Raw genomic sequence first — 23734 nt, forward strand, 5'->3', positions numbered from 1 at the left:
TTGACCACTTTCAATTTACCTTGATTCATGGACCTAACATTACAGGTTCCTATGCAACACTGTTCTTTACAGCATCGGACTTTACTTCCATCACCAGTCACATCCACAAATGGGTGTTGTTTTTGCTTTGGCTCCATCTCTTCATTCTTTCTGGAGTTATTTCTCCACTCTTCTCCAGTAGCATATTGGGCACCTATCAACCTGGGGAGTTCATCTTTCAGTGTCATATCTTTTTGCCTTTTCATACTACTCATGAGAGTTTCAAAAAAACATCTACTTCTGCTTTATTGACTATGCCAAAGCCTTTGACTGTGTGGATCACAACAAACTGTGGCAAATTCTGAAAGAGATGGGAACATCAGACCACCTTACCTGCCTCATGAGAAATCTGTATGCAGGTCAAGAAGCAACAGTTAAAACCAGACATGGAACAACAGACTGATTCCAAATAGGGAAAGGAGTACATCAAGGCTGTACACTGTCACCTTGCTTATTTAACTTATATGCAGAATACATCATGTTAAATGCTGGGCTGGATGAATCACAAGCTGGGATCAAGATTGCCAGGAGAAATACCAATAACCTCAGATACACAGATGACACCAACTTTATGGCAGAAAGTGAAGAACTAAAGAGCCTCTTGATGCAAGTGAAAGAGGAGTGAAAAAGATGGCCTAAAACTCAACATTCAGAAAACCAAGATCATGGCATCTGGTCCCATCACTATCTGGTCCCATCACTTCATGGCAAATAGATGGAGAAACAATGGAAACAGTGAGAGACTTTATTTTTGGGGGGTTCCAAAACCACTGCAGATGGTGACTACAGCCATGAAATTAAAAGACACTTTCTTGTTAGAAGAAAAGCTATGACCAATCTACACAGCATATTAAGAAGCAGAGACATTACTCGGACAACAAAGGTCTGTCTAGTCAAAGCTATTGTTTTTACAGTAGTCATGTATGGATGTGAGAGTTGGACTATAAAGAAAGCTGAGCACCGAAGAATTGATGCTTTTGAACTGTGGTGTTGGAGAAGACTCTTGAGAGGCCCTTGGAGTGCAAGATCCATCCAGTCCATCCTAAAGGAGATGAGTCCTGAATATTTATTGGAAAGACTCATGCTAAAGCTCAAACTCCAATACTTTGGCCACCTGATGTGAAGAATGGACTCATTTGAAAAGACCCTGATGCTGGGAAAGATTGAAGGCAGGAGGAGAAGGGGATGACAGAGGATGAGATGGTTGGACAGCATCAACTCGATGGACATGAGTTTGAGCAAGCTCTGAGAGCTGGTGACGAACAGGGAAGCCTGGCGTGCTGCAGTCCATGGGGTCGCAGAGAGTCAGACACGATTGAGCGACTGAACTGACTGACTGACTACACACCATAGTATATTCATAATACAAAATACTATGCACTAAAGAAACCCAGGCAGAATTATATGCAATGACATGGGGAGATGTCCTTGTGGATGAACCCAAAAAGCACACGGCAGACATAAAGCCAGCCCAGGGGTCCAGGAAGTTTGCCTGGAAGACCTGATGCTGAAGCTTGAACCTGAGAGATGAAGGTCAGTTTTTCTTCTATTGGGGAAGAGGGTTAGGGGAGACAAGGAAGAAGGAGAGGCGAGGGTGTCCGGGCACAGGTGGCAGTGTCCCCGCAGGGGAACAGCACAGAATCTGGAGGGAGGAGCCGGGGGGCGGGGTGCTGGGCTGGCCCAAGGCAAACAGAACCTTACTCAGCAGCCGTCACAGCGTTAGCTTCATGCTGACAGCAAGAGCAATCAGTGAAGTCAGTTACTCAAGAGCCCATCATCTAAGTCATAATGAACACTATTAGGTGTGAATTTCACACACATCACTGTGGCTGCCACTTCATGTTCAAGTCTGTCCCACACTTATCCTTGATTTATAAACAGGTTCAGGAATAAGACTTCAGTCAGGATTTGCATCACTCTTTCTATCTGAAATAAAGCAGCTCCACATGGCCATCTTCTCAGGCTGGCCCACTTATGACTCTTCACCTTTAATGGAGCCAGAATACTACAAGCTTGTAAGGAAAATTATATTAATAGAAAATAATATTGCTGTGAAAAGATTAAGCAAAACATTTAGAGACTGAATGGGAAATTTTAAAAAAATTATGTATCTTGAATATTGGAACTGGAATACAAAACCTGCTTTAACTACAAAGAAAATAATACTGGAGACATTCTAAGATCTTATAAAATAAGCTTGGGTACTTTCATTGGTGATGCTGAACACTATTGGATCATGAAGGTCTTTGAACATCTGCTGACATGTATATCGTGTCTCTAGAAAACCATACTTACACAACTATAGACGATATTCTGCACAAACCTATGAAGGGGTTCAAGGACTGTACACGGCTCAAATAAGCCCTGTTTGAGAACCTCTAACTCCAAAGACCAGAAATTAGTTCTGCGTGTGTCTATTTCCACTTCTACACTCAAGGCTTTTCTTTCTTGACATTGGCTTATCACAGTCACTATTTACATCCAGCACCCACGTCATGATGTAAGATGAGAGACATTAAAAGAAAGCAAGATATAATGTGAATTATTTTCCTAAAGTAAGTCTTAAAGGGGTACGAGGTCATTTCAAAGAAGGTATGGATATACAAAGGGCTTCTCTGGTGGCTCAGATGGTAAGGAGTCTGCTTGCAATGTGGCAGACCTGGGTTCAATTACTGGGTCAGGAAGATCTCCTGGAGAAGGGAATGGCAACCCACTCCAGTATTCTTGCCAGGAGAATTCTATGGACAGAGGAGCCTGGCAGGCTACATATTGTCCATGGGGTTGCAAAGAGTTGCACATGACTGAGTGACTAACACTTTCACAAAGGAGACTACCTAAACTGAAGATATACAGCCAAGAGCATTGGAAACAAAGCAAAAAAAAAAAAAAAAAAAAAAGGCATCGATGTATATTCTTTCTGAAGAGCAGGCAAAAAGGCTTCAAGGAAGAAGGAACCCTGACCAGGTCTGTCACTGGCCTCACAGGCAAGGGAGGAGGCTTGTTTTCAGCAGCAGGAGAAAGTCCATGAGCGCCCTCTCTGATCTTCAGGGACTTTCTATCAAGGCCAGACACCCAATAAAAACTGATCCTACACATGAGTATCCACAGGTACCACTCACCAAACCTTTGTCAGAGCTCAGTTACAACTATTCCTTCCTTTTGCAGAGGTTGCTCATAAGGAAGATCAACAGTTGAAACAAGAAGTTAGAACTTCCACCATGCATTTCATTGATTCCCGAGCTCTCTAGACCCCTGCTTCACTTTAACGCCTCACAGTTCTTTGCAACAGCACCACTGTACTGTCTGAGCCTCATAAGACACTCAACAGCCAGACTGAACAAAATCTACAAGCAAGCCTTTACTATATCTCCACAGAAGCAGCCTTAGAAGTTGGTACAAAGGTTTTAAAGCAACAGGGGCATGTTCGAACCACCCCTAATTTTAAATTGTGGGTTTGATAAAGATTTCAGCGGCTATTCTTCTACCCTGGCTCCTTTCTTCATTTGACAGTGCCCACAAACAGACGAAACTACGGCCAAGGACTTCCAGGGAAAGCTGTGGAGGGGCTGCACGCACAGGGATCTTATTAGAAGACATTTTCATCAGCAAATAAGAACCTGAGTGATGATGCCAAACCAACTGCTTGCAAGACATATTCCCCACTCACTCCTTAATTACCTTTTCATAAAGCTGACAGCATTTAAACATTTCTTGGGGATTTGAGAGTAAAAAGAAAAACTTGTTATCTTTTTAAACGGAAGGAAAAGCTGTCTCTGAACAGGGGACTGCTGAATTTTACCAAAATGAGGCACTGAAGTCTGACCTCTCCAATGTGACCCATACTCCTCAAAAACCATTGAAATATACATTAAGACCTATTTTTTTCTGTAGAAAAAAAAAAAAAAGAAACCTAAATTACATTCAATTTAGGTCATAACCATTTCAAATGATTCCTGCCAGATGCTCTTGAGCCAGTAATTCCCAGTCGCCATGGATGGATGGGATGCCTCTCAGTCATCTCTCCACGACGTTTCAGGCACTTCACCGACAGCAGGCTGCATGAACCCACTGTGTGCAGAGAGGCCAGCATGCTGTGAGAGGCTCCACAGCCAAGAAGAGCAGGCTGGCTGGCCTTTGAGCCAACTCCCATTTGCCTTGTGCCAATTGTGCACACACGGAGGCAAGGCCTCAGTAATGCAATACGACCAGAGCAGAGAAAAATAAGTGACGCAAAGTTTTGTTGTTGAAACCTATTTCCCTTTTTGGGGAAGTACCACCATCCAGACAAACAGAGATGGGGAGAAAAAGAAAGAATTCAGACCAATCAACTGAGCGACTTAATGTCAAGCAGGACATTGTCTGGTGAGAGAGAGAATAAAAATTAGTGACTCAAATTTTCAAGCGTTTTTCAAGTTCTCTTAACACTTTCTAAAAATCCCATTCAAATTAAATTGGTATGCAAACCCCATTGCTATCAGGATTCAACATATTTTCTTAAATCTTAAGCGCCATCTATCGAATTCTTATTTTTACGGAAGTTGTTTTTATTTCAGAATTACTAGTGAAAAGAAACAAGAATCTCTGAAATTTCTATAAGATCTTGATAAATACTAGTATTTCCTAACTTTACCCAGCACTTAATGAATACTAGAGCTTACCAACTTTACTGATCTATCTGGAGGGTTTGATTTTTAGATGATAAAAAACAAAAAAAAAATCAGTTGTTTTACTTGTTACCCTGCCATAATTCTGTTCAATGAGAGGATTATGATTCATGGATAGATTATACACTCACACAACACAGATTATTATCAGCAACAGCCACCAGCTTTTAAGAAAACATCTACCAAACACAAGATCTTTTAAAGGAACAGTCACTGCAGCTGCCAGTTAACAATGAAAAGCTCATGAGACATGGGCTTAGTGAGATAAGAGGAATAGAAAGTGTAGCACACAAAGTCTACAGTAAACTCTGAGCCTGTCCCCAGTACAGTGGTGCTTCAGAGAGACAGAAAAAGGCCTAGAAACAGGAATAAAGGGAAGGCAGAAAATAAATTTCCTATTCAGAGGCTGAAAAAAGCACAGAGTTTATCTTGGGAAAGAAAACCCCAGTGATGTAACAGGAGGATTCGGGCACATTGTCATTTCTTCGTACACAACCAGTCATTCTAAAACCAAAACCATTTCTCTCTTCACAGCATATTGTTACTCAACCAAAAAGTGGGTGCTGGGATACTGGGAATAAAGATGGACAATGGTCTATCGGACTTTATTATCAACAGGGAAAGGAAATGTGATTGCAGCGAACACTACCAACCAGAGGCTGAAGAACATCATTAGTGGTTATTCTATACTGTTTTTCCCCTTAAGGTCAAATTTGCAAATTTAGCCGAGACTTATGTAAAAACTGGCCATAATTCCTTCTTCCCAGCATTCATACACCAAATCTAACAGTAATGACTCATCTTCATAGTAATGATGGCTTACTTTCTATCAATGTAAGATACTAACAGGTAGTTTTTGAGAAGGGTCACAAAGCAACAGTGACGTAGAGGATTCCTTCATGATGATGATACCTGACTTAAGGAAGGGGTGAGGGCTAAAGGAGAGGAAAGAGGCCATGCAAAGGTTCAGAAGCTGCGAAGAGCCCAGGGTGCAAGAACTGGAAGGAGGCCCTGCGCCTAGGGCCCAGGGGATAGCAGAAGTTGGTACTGGCCAGCCTGGCAGAGGCCAGACCCAGCAGGGCCGGTGGGCCAAAGCGAAGGGGTCTGGATTTTCAATGTGCTATGAGGCCCTTGAGTGATCTGCCTCCCCAACTCCCTCCCAAGCCCTCAGCTGCTGACTTCTGTGGCCTCACTCCCTTGGCTCACGCTCCTCCAGCGACCCTGCCCCCTGCTGTTTGTTCTTCAGCCTTTCAGCACCCTCTGCCACCACAGCCCTTGGATTCGCTGTTCCTTCTCTTCTGCCCTAGGCTCACCCACCATGTTCACGTGACTCAAGCCTTCATGCCCTGAAAGTCTTGTTCAGAAAACTCCTTCTCACCCTATTTTTTTTCCCCAACCTATTTTAAATTGTACACCTCTAACATAATCCTCTAGACCACCCATCACCAACTAGCATATATATACACACACACACTTCACATTTTAAAAAAAATTGTCTATCTCCTGCACTAAAGTAGAAACTCTGTGAGGGCAGTTATACAATGTTTACTATTTTTCTGAAAATTAGAACCATACCTAGCTCAATGTAGGTGCTCAACAAATACACACTGACTCAATGAATGAATGAATACAAAGAGAAATCACTGAAGAGTTTCGTGATGGAGAAATGATCCACTTTACATTTAAAAGCTACATTTTAAAATCTCATTTCCTACCTAGAACCTTGAGGCGGAGAAGGCAATGGCACCCCACTCCAGTACTCTTGCCTGGAAAATCCCATGGACAAAGGAGCCTGATGGGCTGCAGTCCATGGGGTCGCTAAGAGTCGGACACGACTGAGCGACTTCACTTTCACTTTTCACTTTCATGCATTGGAGAAGGAAATGGCAACCCACTCCAGTGTTCTTGCCTGGAGAATCCTAGGGACGGTGGAGCCTGGTAGGCTGCTGTCTATGGGGTTGCACAGAGTTGGACACGACTGAAGGGACCTAGCAGCAGCAGACCCTTGAGGATTTCACGTTAAGGAGGGATGCTATAGGTCCCATGGCCCCCAACTTATACTTCAGCCACTGCCAACTCACCATCCATACTATGACCATGACATTGTTTCTGGGCTCACCCTCTGGACAAAGTGCAAAGCTCTTTTCTTCTAAATGCAGTGTGTGTGTGTTGTGTGTGTGCACATGAATGCTCAGCCATTCAGTTGTGTCCAACTCTTTGTTACCCTATGGACTGTAGCCCACCAGGGTCCTCTGTCCATGGGATTTTCCTGGCAAGAATACTGGACTGAGTTGCCATTTCTTCCCCCCAGGGGATGTTCCTGACCCAGGGAGGGAACCTGTATCTCCTGTGTCTCCTGCATTGGAAGGTGGATTCTTTACCGCTGAACCACCTGGGAAGCCCACAGAAAGAGGCTTCTAAAGGTTATGTAACTGCCCGTTTACTTGGCTAACACCTCCCCACCAGCCCAGTCTGGATACTTTGAGAACAAGACATACAAAATGCTTCTTTCTACCCGTCTTCTTCTCTTTTACTCCATAAAATGGCAGGAAAGAATTCTCTACCTTATCTTCCCAACTTTCCACATTCTTACCCACAATTGATCCACATGCTCCTTCTCTCATTACAACAGGAACAAGTCTGTGATTCGACCCAGAACTGAATCACTTAGGCTGTGATCCCGTTCATTGCCTTTTCCCATCTGAAGGTATTATCTTCATGATGATCCATTTTTTTCACACGTCATCAATCATCGTTCACTCCTGGATAATTTCCAGTGGCAGACAAATGTGCCCTAATACTATCCAAAATAAATAACATGAAACAAAATAAAACAAACTTTCCCTTTTCTGCCTTTATCTATGTCTCCATCCTGCTATTAACTTATTCTTCCATTCTCTTTAAAGCAAAACCATCTGAAGACCTGCGCACCCTTGCCCTCTCAACTCCTCCAGCTCTGGTCATCTAACCCCACTCCAAAAAGGCATGTGGCTCCCCGACTCTCCTGATTAGGGGCACTAACCTCCACACTGCCCCAGCCAGAGATCAATTCCCTGGCCTGCCTTTACTTCGCAACAGCAGGGGACCCAGGCCATCACTCCTCACTTACCTGTTTCTTCTCTGGAAGCCTACACACTTCACATTCACCTGGCTTCCCTCCCAGCCTCACTGGAGATTCCTCACCACTCCTGCTGACTCCTTACCCTCACATCCCCTTATTGAGGGCTGAGCCGCTGGCCTTCTTCCGTACTTTACTGACCCTCGAACCCAAGAGAACTCGCCTGTCGCCCAGCTCTCCCTGTCCTCTGCACAATGAAGACAAATTCACCCAGCGGCTTCAGCCCAGGCTGCTCCTCCAGCTCTGGGATGTATACTCAACTTTTGCACGGATGCCCACGACCTCACACATTGTGGCCAAAACCAGCTCCTGACCCTGAATCTCCCCATTTTTCACCGTTCCTCCGCTCATTAGATGGTACCACGCAGCTGCTCGCATCTCAGATCCCCATCTTCATTTCCCTCCCTCACCCACTTTTGATTCTTCACTAAATCATCAACTCCACCTCCAAAACAAGTCCATAAGAGGACAACCTTTCTGCCTTGCCAGCACCATCACCAGGATCTAAGCCCCTATCACCTCTCACCTAGTTGACTGGTCCCTACACCCTTCCCCCAATCCACTTACCAACCAACCAGATCCACCCACTACCCGGATGAAGCTACTGCCCCGCCCCCCAGTAGTCTCTCACTAAAGTTCAGATAAATTCAAATTTCTGAACTTGGCCTCTGTGTTCTGGCCTTTGTTAGCCTCTTTTCCCTCCACTGTGCTCCATGCTCATCTCAGAGAGGCCACATACCCGCTTTTTCTTGCTCCTCCTTCCAGATAACTCAGTGCCTACTTGCTTCTCACCATTCCCACCTCAGCTCCAATGTTAAAGCTCAGAGAAGCTGTTCCTGATCATGTTAGCCTGAACCCCCTCCTCCGCCATCAACTCACTAGCCTACTTTATTGATGTTACAGCACTCAATCTTCCTGTGAAACATCTGTGTATTGACTGGGTCTCACTTCACTCAAGGTTAGGGGCTGTTTCTGATGTGTGTCACTCTACCCCAATACCCAGGAGAGAACCTACCACTTAGCAGGTTAATTCTATCACCACTTGCTAAGCAACCGCCTGCCAGTCAGGACTGTGCCTTCACTCCACCGAGCTATACCCTCGGACTCTAACCCCATTAAGAAGCACAGAGAACGTGCCTGTCAAATGTCTGAGGGATAAAGCAAATGAACGAAGGCAAAACAGCCAGAGGAGTCTCAAGGCAGGAATCACTGCTGGACAAGATATCCTGAGGCCTGCCCACTCTGACAGGAATTGGGACGACTAGGCTGGCAAAGAGGAGCCCTGCCTGTTACCAAGAGCCCTAAGCAGTTACATGGATGTCCTTGATCAGGTATGAATTGTCCCAAGTCCAAATCCTATAACTGAAGATTTAAAAATTGGCCTAGAATGAGATTACAGAGAATGATGGCTTTCATATTTCATACTATCATTAGTATGGAAAAAAATTAGTAAAATTATTAGTAAAATCTGTACAATGAATATGTATTAACTTCAATAATACTCCCCTCCTCCATTAAAATGTATCTGCAGGTACAGTTTCCAAAGAGAATAAGGTGATTTATATGGAGAACTGCTTCAAATTTAAATGGAAATTTCCAAGCATTGAAAAGGCAATTTTAAAATTCCCTCATCAGACAGAAAACCCCATGACTACCACTAAGCATACACAAAATCTTAAAAGTAGCAGCCTCAGTTATCTCTGACCCATTTCCCAACCTAGGAGGGCTTTATTCTGGTGGCTGTAACTCACCTTTCTTGCCTACCTTTCTTGCAGAAAGAACTCTGCAAAGCATTCCAAGAAGAGACAGCAACTACGGGCTTCCAGGAAAGAAGCAAGCACGGTTTTATACAACAGAACAAAGTCAAACCCCACACCGGGCTTCTCTCCACAAGTCCAAAAAGAGACGACTAACAGCAGAAATAAGCAATGTCAGTGTCCACTTCTCATTTTCACTCACATTCATGAAAGCTGGGAGCTGGGGTTCACTTGCTACGCTCACGCTGTTGTCCTGAGCACTCTGAGGTTTCTTCTCATGCCTACAGACTGCCTGCAAATGAAAACCTGGCATTTTGCTTCCTGCTGCTCTCCTGAGAGTCCTGGCTAACCACTTGATTTGAGGCATGCTCCCAACACTGCGCTTTCATGATTGATAAAATTAACAACACTAGCAAGTAATGCTTATTGAACAGTTACTCTGCCAGATAACATACAAAAGGCTGAAACGCTATTACATCATTTCATCTTCCCAGTCACTATAAAGTGCTGCTACGATTCCCATTTCACAGGTAGGTCAACTGAGGCTGAGCAAAGCTATGAAAGTTTTTCTCAAGTGACTCCTCTAATGGAGCTGAGATTTGAACCCAGGTTGGTTTAACTCTCGACTGGAGTTCTCAGTATAGCCTCTACTTAAAGCTACCATTTGCAAGTTTACCACATGGAATCCTATTTTCTCCATAACACCTTCTAATAACAGCACACAGAAGCAGGGCTACAAGACAGACATTTTGGGAAGCTAATTTAAAGCAGTGATTATCAAATATCAAAATACACAGCGATCTTCAAAAAGTCCACAAGGAAACGTGAAAAAGAAAGAAAATGCAATGAGTTTTTCCTAAACCTAAATTTTCTTCAAATTTAAAGAACTGTCCTTTATTCCAGAACAACAGCCCTCACGCTTTTATGATGGTAAGAATTATATATATTAAAATGTTTAATTTTATATATTCTAAAATGCTAGCAACCCTTTGTTTGAGCCCCAATATATTTTAGAAACTTTCTGGTTTGATATATAAAAGCCTGGGACCACTGGTTAAAAGCATTCCTTTTTTCTAATTGCATTACTGGAATTCAGGACTATAGAAGACATCAGTATCACCTGGGATGGGAATATTTTGTATGTTTAAGATTACGACTCTAACTGATAATGAACTATTACTTTCTCCCTGCCATAAATTTATATATAAGAGAAAAAGTATTTCATGTTAGCAGGGTCTTTATTACAAAGAGGAACAAGAACATTTAATCTAGTTTTGTTATGAATGCCTGAAATGCAAAAATCATTCTTCAGCTCATTTATATGATCCCTGCTGTACACGATGAATATAAATGTAATCCTCTGCCTTCCTCTCAAAAGTACAGTAACTCCAACTGTTAGGTCTACTAACGGGCTTCTTTTTCTTCTTAGAACTTCAATCAAAAATATTTTAATAATCAGATGGGTACATTTATTAGAAATACCATCATAAACTGTGAATATCAATGTGACTAAAAGCAATCTTGCACTGAAATGCTAAACAGTAAAATTTCACTTCTCCTTTTTTTAAAGGATTTTTAAAAAATGGTACAAATCCCAGATGATTGTGTATGCTATCTGCTGCAACTTTAGCTTTTACCTAATCTTTTTTTAAATCCAATTATTTCTAATGCAAACTGTGCATACTTTCCCTCCCCCTCAAAGAAAAGATTTTTAAAAAGAACTGCTAAACACAACATAGAGAGTGCTGTAAAACACACCAAAGCAAGGGCTCTTGATAGCTTTACTTACCAAAAAAAAAAAAAAAGGTCTCCCCCTTTGAGATAAAAGTCAGTATTTCTAGCCAAAGATAAGGAAAACAAAGGTCACAGCAGCCTGTGCTGTGGATGCACATCCTGGAATGGGCTCAGCACAGCAACCCTTTGCGATTCCATGGGCTGTAGCTTACCAGGCTCCTCTGTCCATGGAATTTTTCAGGCAAGAGTACTGGAGTGGGTTGCCATTTCCTTCTCCAGGGGATCTTTCCAACAACACAGCAGAGGGTTAAGCAGGTGAGCTTTGGAGTTAGACATATGTGAGTCCCAAGGTCTCTTGCATGTTTTGGGGTCTTGGTGAAGTATTTCACTTCCCTGGGCCTCAGTTTCCTCATCTGTGAAATGGGGATAATGGTAATACCTGCATCACTGAACAGATGTGAAAAATACATAAGGTAAAACCTGTACTGGCACTGAGTAAAAGTTCTCACTGAACTTGAATTGCCATCATACATGTCGGAACATTGTCAGATGTGGATAGGAGGAAGCAACATGCTGTTATAAGGGAAACATCTGACCACATAACAAATAGGTCATACTCAATAATGAGGCATAAATTTCCTATGCTTCCCTCCTGAGATCAGAGTTCACAAGAACTAATCAAAACTTTAAAAGGAGTACATTCAGCTTGGAGGCTGCATCCTATATAGGAAACATGCATGGTTTCCTTTACTGTGAAGTCTTCTGGGTTGAGGAACTCAACATGGACTGTGTCAGGTGTGACACTTCTCAGCAAGCACAAAATCAAAGCTGTGAGATGGAAGGATGTGGGATGCCCTCCTCATTAATCAAAATGTAGATGTGTTTCCTGGTGAATCTGCCTTATGAGCCAAGTTCCAAGGCTTCTCACGGGGCTTCAGCTGCCCAAAGTCAACTCAAGGGCAGAAATTGTCAAGAATCTGTGCCAGGTCCCTTTTTGAAAATCCCATGAAAGTTCCAGATCCCTTCTCCCAAGGATGTATATACAATCCAGGAGCTTAACAGAAGCCAGGCCCCATCCTCACACCCAAAGCTCTGCAAAGCTGAGACAGTACCAGCTCTGTTGACGTCCTATATTTGCACTGCCCAGACACAGGTCTATGCCTAGAACAGTGGCAGCGAGTGACGAAAGTGACACAAATAGGAGCCTTCTCACACAAAACCTTACACCTTCACATGTATCTCTCTTTCTGCCTCAACGTATTTCTTCAGTGTTGAAATAACTTTTGGGTGAATAGTGTTTTTGCTTTTTTTTTTTTTACTACTTTTAAGATTTTCCCCCTCAAAACAGAATGTTCAAGGAGTAATGGAATCACATTCTGCAGAAAAGGTTTCCCTTCATTAACCAAGAAACCCATTAGAACAAGGATGGCAAACTTTTTCTGTAAAGAGCCAGATGGTTAATTTTGGCCTTGGTGGGCTATATGGCCTCAGTCACACCTCCTCAACTCCACAGGGCACTGCATAGAGAAAAAAGCTGCACAGAAAAAAATTAAGTGCATGAACGGCTGTGGCTATGTTCCAGTGAAACTTTACTCATGGACTCTGACATCTGAATTTCACATATTTTCCCACAAATCAGGAACTAAACATCTCCTTTTTACAGTTTTTGTGTCAACCACTCAACAATATAAAAAGCATTCTCAGAGGCTTCCCTTGTGGCTCAGTAATAAAGAATTCACGTGCCAGCGCAGGAGACACAGGTTCCCTGATCCAGGAAGATCCCACATGCCACGGAGCACCTAAGCCTGTGTGCCACATTTATTGAGCCTGCACTCTAGAGCCTGGGAGCTGCAGCTACTGACACCTGCATGCCTTAGAGCCCATGCTCCACAGCAGGAGATACCATCCTACCGAGTAGCCCACATTACCGTAACTAGAGTAGCCTCCACTCGACACAACTAGAGAAAAGCCTGCACAGCAACGAAGACCCAGCAGAGCAAAAATAAATATAAGTAACAAAACTTCTTTAAAAAGAAAAAAAAAAAAAAAGCATTCTTAGCTAGGCCGCGATCTGCAGTGACGTAGCTAAGGAGCCATGCTCAGGTCAGGGGAAAGACTGCTTCTTTAGGAGTGTCTCTAGGTCTACTCAGGCCCTCTCACTCCTGGGTTAGTGCAGACTTCATAGGTAGAGAGTTACAAGCACGAACTGTGAGCAAGGACACTGCCTCCTGGAGCCACAGTGCTCATTCACGGAGCGTCAAGTGTGGGCGTTCCAACACCACCATCCGCCCTCCTTGAATGTGTGTGAGTGCAATTTGGAGGCAGTGAACCCAGATCACACTGATTCCTGTCTGAGGCTTACTTTGGGTCTTTACTTAAGGTGTCAGCAGACTGCAAGCCCTGCTGCCTGCAGAACCCTTACAGGCTCATGGAAGCGTGCTTTGCCTCAAAAGAAGACACGGAGTGCAGGAAGGCTCCATTTTGCCAGGAGACAAGCTGAAGTCCATGCAAGCATTAAAAAGAAAACCAAAAGAAATATGGTGTCTGAGACATGTTGCAGTGTGGGGAGTGTGGCAGAGATGAAACAAGATTGGGCAGGGACTCATGAGCTGTGGGAAAGACATCAGGAGGCTCATTAAAATACTATCTTTACTTCTGTGTATTTGAAATTGTGCATCAGAAAAGTTGGGGCGGGGCAGGGGGTGGACATTAAGAGAAATCCTAGAGAAAAACAGAGATGCTCTTTATTTCAGAGAGGCTTTATGTCCATAATACAGTTATTTTAATAGCCCTTCCCACCAATACCTGTTTGTTTTCAGTTAGCTGACTATGAACAATTTTTACCCCCAGGAAAGAAAAGGTGGTACGTTGACTCAATCTGTTGTTGATTAAGGCTACCTACCTTCCTAGTTTCTCTTTTTCCTTTGGTACCTAGCTCCCTGCAGGTGTCAACCAACCCCTCTTCCATCTTGACCTAGGCTCAATTAGGTCCCTGTTATTTTGACAGGGAGGTCACCTGTCATCAACTGTGGATATCACTCGAGGTCACCCTCCTACTCACTCGCCTAAATATCAGTGATAAAAAAGGTGGTGTCTTGCCTGCACTCTTTCTGGAAAAGTGCTAAACTCAGGTCAGAGACACAGGAAATGCTCAGCAACAGTCCCTGGCCAGAAAGCACATCCCCCCACAGAATAGGTACCTGTTTTTAAGTCACAACACAATGGAAAGTTGGTCACTTGAACTCTTCAATCTTCCTAGTAGCCCAGTTCATTTATTTTGGGGGCAAATCTTCACTGAACACAAGCAATGTGCAAGAGCTAAATATTTCTTGGTCAATAACAACCCTGTCCTCTAGCAGCGTGCACTCTAATAAAAGAGCCATCACATAACACACATCTTCATATGGTGATAGGAAGAGAGTTTAGACAAAGGAAAAATATGGGGCACTTTGATAGTGCACAAGAGGAGGGCTTAAGAAAAGTTAGGAATGACTTTCCAAAGAAAACATCCTATTTTCACTGTCGACTCCTACAATGTTTTATTTGTGATTTGCTGTCAAGTGAAGGCATGTCATGTTTTTACACTTAAGGACTTAGGTACCAAGCTTAGGTACCAATATGAAAACCTTAATCAGTTACTCATACCAATTAATTCCATCTAAACATAATTAATGTTATTTATACAATTTCAAAAATCATATTTAAGAAAAAGATAATTTTCTGCGTTTAGTCTTTTGAAAGTTAAAAATGTATTATCCATCTTTTCCCAGTAAAACCAACTGTGCCATAAAATTACATATTACAGAACAAAACAAGCAAGGCAATAAAAATTTGATGATATAAATGAAAAACAGGCTGATCTCTGAAAGATAAGGGATATTTTATCCTAACATTTATCTAACTGTGCTAAAAGGAAAACAGGGGGATGATATAGTTGCTAAACCACAGATCATCTCAGTTCCACCTAAGTCAAAGGTTCCAATCTCTCCCACAGCATTAACTCTTGGGCAGTCTTATCATGAAGGAATTAGACAAAATAAAGTACAAGCGCAAAAAGAGAGGAAAAGAAAAAAAAAAAGAGATTCTAACTTAGAAATTTTGAAGGTAACGATAAGCGAACAATCCTTGAGAACCCAGGAAAAGCTGGGGACACCTGCCCTCATAAGTGGACATAACATACTATTTTGCATACAATTTCAGGACAACCATAATCCCCTGAAGCCAATTCAAGCCCCAGGTTAAAAATTTCTGACCTAGATAAATACCAAATTAGGAGATCAGGCCTAAGATTATCAGCAGTTGAAAGGGTTGAAAAGAAGTAATGCGTATAGAGTCATTTTCCATTATCTAATTTAATTTCAACCCTTACAACCTCCATGGGAAGTAGGTATTATCATCTCCTTTGACAAAGAGGAATTTAGATTCTGAAAGGTAAAATGCAACGTTTACCAACTTCAAACCTAGGTTTCTAACTCTTAGGTGCACAATCATAAACTGGAGAATTCAAAAAGTCTGGTCAATATTCCTAAATATCTTCCAAGACAAGGAGTTTCTGACTTAGTGCTTCATTCATAGTATCAATTTACCTACATATTTCTTCTCAATTTAACTTTGTTGACAAGAAGAATTAGTAAGAATTTAACTCCAAAACACTTTTTCCTTGGTTGGAGATAATCTCAATCAAAGACAAAGGATAAGTGTCTGATAATTTTAAAATGTATTTTCATGCTTAAACAGCCTGACATGAACTATTTGTTAGAAAAACAAAGGCCCACTGTCTAAAGTGCTGGACATCCTTATACTTATCCCAGAAAATCCAAAGTCACATATGAATCAAGAACTGACTGAATTAGAAATTTCAGTCTCTACTTAAAACTGGGAGGCAGAAATTCAGCCATCCTGGCTGCTTTAGCATCTTCTGAATAGTTAGAGAAGCTTAGGGGAAAAAATGGTATCGCTAACAGCCACTAATAATTTGATAGGTCAGAAGCACAGAAAACCAAATTTATGATCCCTTTGTGCCTCAAGACAGGAATTAAGAGGTCCTAGATCTCTTTTGGTAAAATACACCAATGACTATGCCCAAAGGGAAAATAATAAATACAGCAAAAAGTGGGTCCAGACAACTACATTAGGTTGGGTCTCTATCCAGACCAAGTAGTGCAATGAAATACAAACATACTTATTCAACCTCTATAGGGGAATTACCAATAATTAGCACCCTGTTTTCACACAGATTTAGAAACTCTTTATGGGAAATATATCCACACCCAGAGAAGAAAAACTAAGAACAGGAGCAGGTCAGGTCCTCTAAAGCTCTACTCCAACTGCTTCCAAGGAGAGTTACCACCTAGTGATTTAAAATTTTTTAAGCCCAGGCAGGCTGCCAATTCAACACTAAAACCGGACTAACAACTGATTTTTCCTATTGCAACATCGCCAGCAAGTCCTGTGCTTTCTCTCTCTTTCCTTTGCTCTCAAACAGCAATTCTCCTTTGCAAAATCAACTAATTTGCTCTCTAATCTGTTACAATTGGAAGCTCTCAGAAAGTTGCCACTGGTATTACTCTTCCTCCTAGTGCCAAGAGCCAACAAAAAGCTAGTTCAAAAAAACCAAAACTGTGAACATGAAAACAAGACAGGTACTAAAAACAAGAAGTGTGGAGACAGAGTAACAATGGGCCAACTCTGGACTTTAAAATGTTTCACTTGCCAAAGCTGTACCTATTCTTGGGCCCTTGACAATAACAATGCCAAAATAAATGGCCACACTGAGAAATAAAGTTCTGCTGGGAATATAAACTCAATATTTTGGATACCAAACCTCACTCAAGTCCTTGTCCATACTACTATTGAAGGAACAGCTTGAACTCAGTCTAGAGATGACTGGACTCCTTTAGACCTTTCTGACCACCATGTGCCCAGGACCGACACAGGCCTTAGAGACAGCAAAGGGGACTATTTAAAGAAAAAGAAAACCTGAAGTAAAAGTCTGACAGTTCCTAGATATCTTTCATTTAGAGATACACGTTTAGTTAGTTATTTCCTTCTACCAGTTTTTATTAAAAACTGACCAATAATTAGACTCTGATTTCACTACCTAAGCGCACCAAAAGCTTTTTTCACCAGATAAAATTCTGTGACCCCTCCACCCCCGCTGATTTTGACACTTTCATAAAAATACAAAAAAGAAAAAAAATCCGATCAACAGCTCCTTGGTTGTGATGATCCTTTTGATGAACCTTTGTAACATAAATCCTATGGAAATAGGCTGTACAGGTAAAGTGCTGTCTTTTTTAAAATTCATTTTTATTGCTGGCAGACAATTACAGGTGGCAAGGTGTCCTTTCCAGACCCCCTAAGCCGTTCGTGGAGACGCTTTTGGAAGCTGAATTCCTCCCTCCACTCCTCGCGTTTCTCCATAAGGGGTCAGACCTGAAGAGATTTGGGTTAAACTCACTACTGGTCCCAGAGTGCATCACTGAGCAATGCGCTTAAACTGCACCCAGCCAGGCCTCCACTGAAGGGCTCCCGATGCTCCCGGATATACGAAGCCCCCGGAAACCGGATTTTCCAAACGCTCCATCCTCCCCTTCTTTATCAGACAGCATCCTCGCGTGGGAGGAGCGGAGTGGTTCAGGTGGGCTCAAGCTACCGCCCTGGCCAGCCGGCCAGGATACTTTCCCTGGACTTGTACAAACTCCATCAGAGGGCTGGACTCACCTTCGCGACAGAGCCCCATGACTTCGCGGTTTTTCCCAAACTCCTTGAAACTTTCGTCCAATTCCGTCCCTAGGAGATACACACAGGAGGAGGGGAGAGGCAGGTCAGTTGCGGAGAGTGTGACGCACGCTCACGCACGCACGGAGTAGGTGCGGGCACCTCCGCGTTCCCCAACCCGGCCGATAGCATCTCTGACCCCCGAGGGGGCGGGCCACGGGACGGGGGAGAGGAGACGGGTCTGAGGATGGGGGAATGGGGGCTGCGCGGGGAAGAGGAGGGCGTGGACACTCACCGTCCTTCCCAGGAAGTTTGGAAGCTTCGACCCACAGATTCCACGACTGTCCCAGCATCGCTTCGGGACTCGGCAGGGGCCGGCGTTCCCCGACGGTCGCCATTGCGGCGGCGGCCGAGGTGGAGGCGGCGCCAGGGCCACCGTCCTCCGGCCGTAGGCGCCGCGGCGGCGGCGGCTGCCGCTGGGGCTGCGGAGGCTGCTGCTGCTGCTGCCGGGCGGCCGCGGCCGCTGCTCCGCCCGCCGCCGCCGCCGCTCGGCGCGGCTCCCCCCTGACGTCATCCGCGGCCCGCTCCGACATTCTTTCCGCTCCTACAATGTAACAAAAAAAGGGGGAAAAGAGTCGCGCGGGGGCTGCTTTTAAGGAGGCGCCGGGGAGTTCCGGCGGCGTGCGCGGCCCGCGGGCCGGGTGGGGCGCGCTGACAGCGCCCCCGGCCGCCCAGACCCCCAGCTCTCCTCCTCCAACCACCCCCATCCCCCGCCTTGGGCGCAAAGTCCGCGGCGCGGGCTCGCTTTCGCTTTCGACTCCAGTGCCCCTCGGGGGAGGGGACGAGAGCCGGCGGGCCGCCACCGCGGCGTAGGGTCCCCAGCCAGCCTCCGCCGCGGAGACCCGGCGCGGAGGCCGGCGCCCAGAGCTGCCCCCACCTCAGCCCCGCGCCTCGCCGCGGCGGCCCACGGCGGGGAGGCCCGAGACGCACCCCCGGCCCCCAGGCTGCCCACCCTGAGGCCGCTCGCATCCCTGGGCCGGGCCCGGCGGCCCCGCTCCTTCCTTCCGTCCGCGCGTCCGTCCGAGCGGCGGCGCCCGGCCGGCTCCCTTAAGCGGAGGCGCCTCCCGCCGCCTCCTCCCCCTTGCCGGTCCCTCCCTCTCAGCTCGCTCGGGCGAAGTTTGCACGTCAAGCCCCCGGAGTGGAGCCAGGGCGAAGTCGGAAACGCAGCCACCTATGGAGGAACCAGCCGGCCGGCCGGCCCCGGGGCACCAGCGGGCGGCGTAGCTGTCGGGCCTTCCCGCCCGGGTCCGATCCGGACAGCAGGGGCGGGTTCAAGGAGCTCTTCGCTCTCAGCTCGCGAGCGGCCGCGCGGCTGTCAAAAGCATGAATGGGAAGCCGCCGCTGAGCGGACGCCTAGCGCGGAGGAAACCACTGGCAGGCGAGAAAATGCAGCCCAGGTGCTGTCCCAGGTGTCGGCCCGAAGCCCACCACGGGAGATCAGCGCGTGCTCCCGGGTTACTTGAGCTCCTTCAGCAAAGAGGAGACCATGAAACCAGTGTAAGATGCAGTGGAGGAGAGAGAGACCGAGGCGAATCCGTTTACATGTTTTAGAGACACGACTCCAAATTTCTGTATTTCCCTTTCCAATGCTCCTGGAAGTGATTCATTCACTACCACCCCCATCCCCTCCTCACCACCCCACCACCCCCAAGTCTAATTAGTTTTAATTCAAGCTGTTGGTCTCTCCCTCCCTCTTTATAATTTCTTTGCCTGGGCAGGGCGAGAAGCTAGGGCTTAGGTGAATGTACAGCATTCCTAGAAAATACTGTTTTCTGTTAGATATTGTTCACTCAAGCACTGGCCCACAAAACTTAGCACCCTTCCGCAATACACACATTGCGCGTAAAGCTTTTGCTCAAGTGATGGGTAAAGATGGTAAAATAAACGGCTATTTAATGAACTAAAGCACCTGAAGTACTTGAAACAGTAGCAGACCACATCAAGCGCTTTTAATTAAGTGTTCTTAGCATTACTGTTCCTTCAAACTGATGTGAAAAATCTGCAGCCTGAGACAGAAACAATGATTTTAATCAGCATGTTTCACATAGCAGTAATATCCGCACTCCTGAGGCACGCGTGTCATAGCTGCTTAGAGAGGCTTTCTTTAGATGGGGAAAAAGCAGGCTTATTCATTTTTTAAAATTATTGTTCATGTTTTTTTTTTCTTAATCTGGATCATCTGATGTTACAGAGGTGGCCAACTTATCTGTAAAAGAAACAAAGTTCAACCCTCAGAAATATAAAGATATTTAAAGAAGATTAAAAAATAATGAAACGTTATTGCATCCTAAACTTAACCCAGGGCTCCTGCGGAAAGTGCTTATTTTAGGTTCAAAATTTAAGGGCTTTAGTGGAAAAAAAATTTTAAATTACATATGTATGTGAATTTATTTTTTAAATGTTTAGAAATAAGTCTAAATTTTTTCCTGGATGACATGCAAACAAAAGTTCCCAAAAGTGAAGTTATGGATGCTTCCTGTCCTTATCTAAGAAGCAGAGGAAAAAAAAAAAAAAGAATAACCAAAAATAGTAGAAATGATTGGTAGTATAAAAAATCATTTCTAAAGTTTTAATTTCCAACAGAAGAAGATCAGTGAGAAAAAATGCGTAGGTAAAACATAATTTCCTTAGTAGTTCACTACCTAACTTGTAACAAAGGCCCTCAATCTTCATGTCACCAATGTAGACCTTCAGTTTTTCATTCATCCAAATGACTGAAAAATCTGTAGAATTACAGAAATACATTTAAAAAACACCTAACTTAATGATTTTATGCGACTAAAGCACACAATTTATGGATTATTTTGTATTTTGCAATATTCTACATTTAAGAAAAACAAAAATTTGAATTTTATGGCATTTGGAGATGCCATTAAAAAGAAAAGCTTGGGGCCACCCAGGTATGTAGGTTCCAAAGAGAGTTTGCCTATTGAGTTCAGCCCTTCTGATCTCTGAGAGTACAGGATGAAAATAAAAATAAGGGGAAGAGTGAAGGACAGCCCTGCTTCAAGATACTGCTCGCTTTCCCCCTTTTTACATGTGAAAATACTTCAAGATTCACTAATATGACTTCAAGGTAATGAGGGTCAATATGGCAATTTGTAATACTTCAACTTCCTTCTTTATTCCAGTTTCATACCTCCCCCTCTTTTTGACTGGTTCAATAAAGAAAACACAACAGGGCTTAAAATAAAAAAATACTAAATATCCTCTTAGCATTATGATAGTTATTAAGAGAAATGGTTACTAATAGCAGCTATCAATTATTGGGTACCTACTAGGTGCCAAGCATTGTTGGAGGTTTGCATTATCTCTATTAATATTCACAACTGTGTAAGGCAGGAGTTGTATTACTGTTTACAGATGAGGAAAATGAGGGAGGGCTCTGGAGCCAGTCCCTATGAATTTTTTCTGAGTTCATATAGTGGCTCTTCACTTACAAACTATGTAATGTAAGCCAGTCGCCTAACTTACTTGGACCATCAGTTTCCTAACCTGTAAAACAGAGATAAAGCCAGGTTCCTTCTGAGCACTGCATGAAAAGATACATGGAAAGCACAAAAAAAGACAAAACAAATACTATAAACAGGTATCTTATATCACATTGAGCAATTCAGATAAATTCTTATCTGAGAACTGCATTACCAAGTTGAAGATGTGAGCACCAAGAGAATGACAGGCAATTTCTAGCCATCTCTCTTTCCCTGCAGCCAGTGCCTTTTACCAGATCCTCTTCACCCATGAAAAGTCCTAACTCCTTCTAGAACACGCAGTTTCTGATATCCAGAGTTGGTTTGGGTTTCCCAATAGTTTGAATGAGTAACCAACAAAAGCCAAAAGTGCTAGCTGAGAAAAGTACAGTGTTCTGAAACTCAAATTTAGGCAACATTTAACAAGTGTTCTTATATCAAAGACACTCCCTATAACCAAGATTACAACAGAAATTCAAAAACTTGGTTTGATAATAAGGATGACCTGATGACTTCTTACCTAAACACCCCTCTTCTGCACCCAAAAAAATATGTAAAACCATAAGCAGTACAATTTACATTCATTTATTATTATTTCCATATAACAGTGTTCCTTGTATGCTATCAATCAGTTCTACCAGTATACTTCTGATGCTCTTTCAGTTCTGAAGATCTTCAGTATCTGTCTGCACAGATAAATGATAGGTTTTATAAGGTTTGAGTAATGAAGATTCAACTCATCAAACAGGTTCTGCTTACCTACCACGTATCAGGTGCTCTGTTAGGCACCGGGTTGAACACAACACAGTAATTTCTCTGAGGACATGAGAAGTAGGAGAAGTTTTTTTAATTCATCAAAATGCTCTTATGGAAAAAGCTGTCACCACCAATTAGACTGTATGTGGCTTAAGAACTAGGCCGTCAGAAGTGAAATGCTGCCAAGTTTTGAGCATTTCATCCCTTCCAGGGATGTATTTAAAAGGTGGCCTTACTTCACCATCCAAATTTAGGGACGTTCCCAGTAGGTGCCAAGGGTAACAAGGTCTCTCTTTACAAAAACGATTCTCTGCACAGCAGATTCACTTGTAAAATGCTTTGTTCAAAGGCCAAAGGCATCACTAAATGCAAAACGAAACAACAGAACAATCTTTAAATCCAGTTTAACGTAAAATGGCTGAAACTGTCTACAACTTTTCTAAGATGCAAGACCCCACATGACCAATCTTTTTGTTTGAAAAGAACCACTAGTCCCAATACAACATTTTAATAAACCTGAAAACTAGCAACTACAGTATATTTATGTGTGCAAATTACAGGGTTGATAACAGAGATTCTCCATCATCAACCCCAAAGGACTGCAATCATTTGAGTAACAAGAAACTCGGAACTACTGAATTAGGAATGTGTTGCCATGGGTTTCTTTCCTCCTAAAATTGGCTGTGCCTTTGTTTACAGCCTTTCTCCCTTCTCTGACCACCTTTCTTTCCTTTTTTCTTCTCCAGACAGAGCCAGGGCTCTCTTCTGCATAAGGGGTATGTCCAGGCCAGGCCTCTCCTTAACTGTGCTCCCTCTAATGAAATACCTTCTGGCCTGTTATGGATACATGAGTATTCCAGTAGGGGGAGAACAGTGGAAAAAATTGAATTCATCAGCTCAGTGGCTGGAACTGCTGAAAATCAAGTGCAAAATTAGGAATAATAAAGACAGTTGAAAAAGTGGAGACTTAAAGATGAAGGTAATTATCTTTTTAAAGACGTAACCTTGGCTTCTCCAGTGGTCTAGTGATTAGAAATCTGCCTCTCAACGCAGGTGACACTGGTTGCATCCCTGGTCTGTGAAGATCCCACATGCTGCAGAATACCTAAGCCTACGCCCCACAATTACAGAACCCATGCTCTCGAGCCACAACTGCTGAAGCCCATGTGCCCTACAGCCCAGGCTCCACAACAAGGGAGTAGCCCCAGCTCGTCACAACTAGAGAAAGCCTGCCCGCAGCAACAAAACTCAGCACAGCCAAAAATAACCAACTCAAAATTATATATAAAAGACTTAACCTGTATGTGTAGTCATTCTATAGACTATGTCATTTGCCCAAAAGTGCAAAGCTTTAAATTTTTGGTCTGTTTTCTTAATCATACGAGTGTAGCTCGTACAAGTTCTCCCAAAGAATCA

At 43.6% G+C, this 23734-nt stretch overlaps 1 protein-coding gene across 16 annotated transcripts in view; it reads right to left on the reverse strand.

The window, feature by feature from the left end:
* Positions 1-23734, reverse strand: part of ATXN7 (ataxin 7) — a 156846-nt gene that overhangs the window by 95582 nt on the left and 37530 nt on the right. For 10 of the 16 annotated variants that reach the window (XR_011461974.1, XR_011461975.1, XR_011461973.1 and 7 more), the window contains exons 1-3: positions 19045-19293; positions 18328-18636; positions 18036-18104 (exon numbers count right to left, since the gene is read on the reverse strand). Coding sequence is in view for 7 of the 16 variants with exons in the window: in XM_070359793.1 (XP_070215894.1) it covers positions 18036-18104; positions 18328-18625 (367 nt within the window). In the remaining 9 variants the exon portion in view is untranslated. Of the gene's footprint in view, positions 1-18035; positions 18105-18327; positions 18637-18969; positions 19297-23734 lie in introns of those variants that run through there. The other 6 variants (XM_070359794.1, XM_070359796.1, XM_070359795.1 and 3 more) reach the window with 4 other exon arrangements.

The sequence above is a fragment of the Bos mutus genome, chromosome 22 (genome assembly GCF_027580195.1).
Source record: "Bos mutus isolate GX-2022 chromosome 22, NWIPB_WYAK_1.1, whole genome shotgun sequence".
Lineage (NCBI taxonomy): Eukaryota > Metazoa > Chordata > Mammalia > Artiodactyla > Bovidae > Bos > Bos mutus.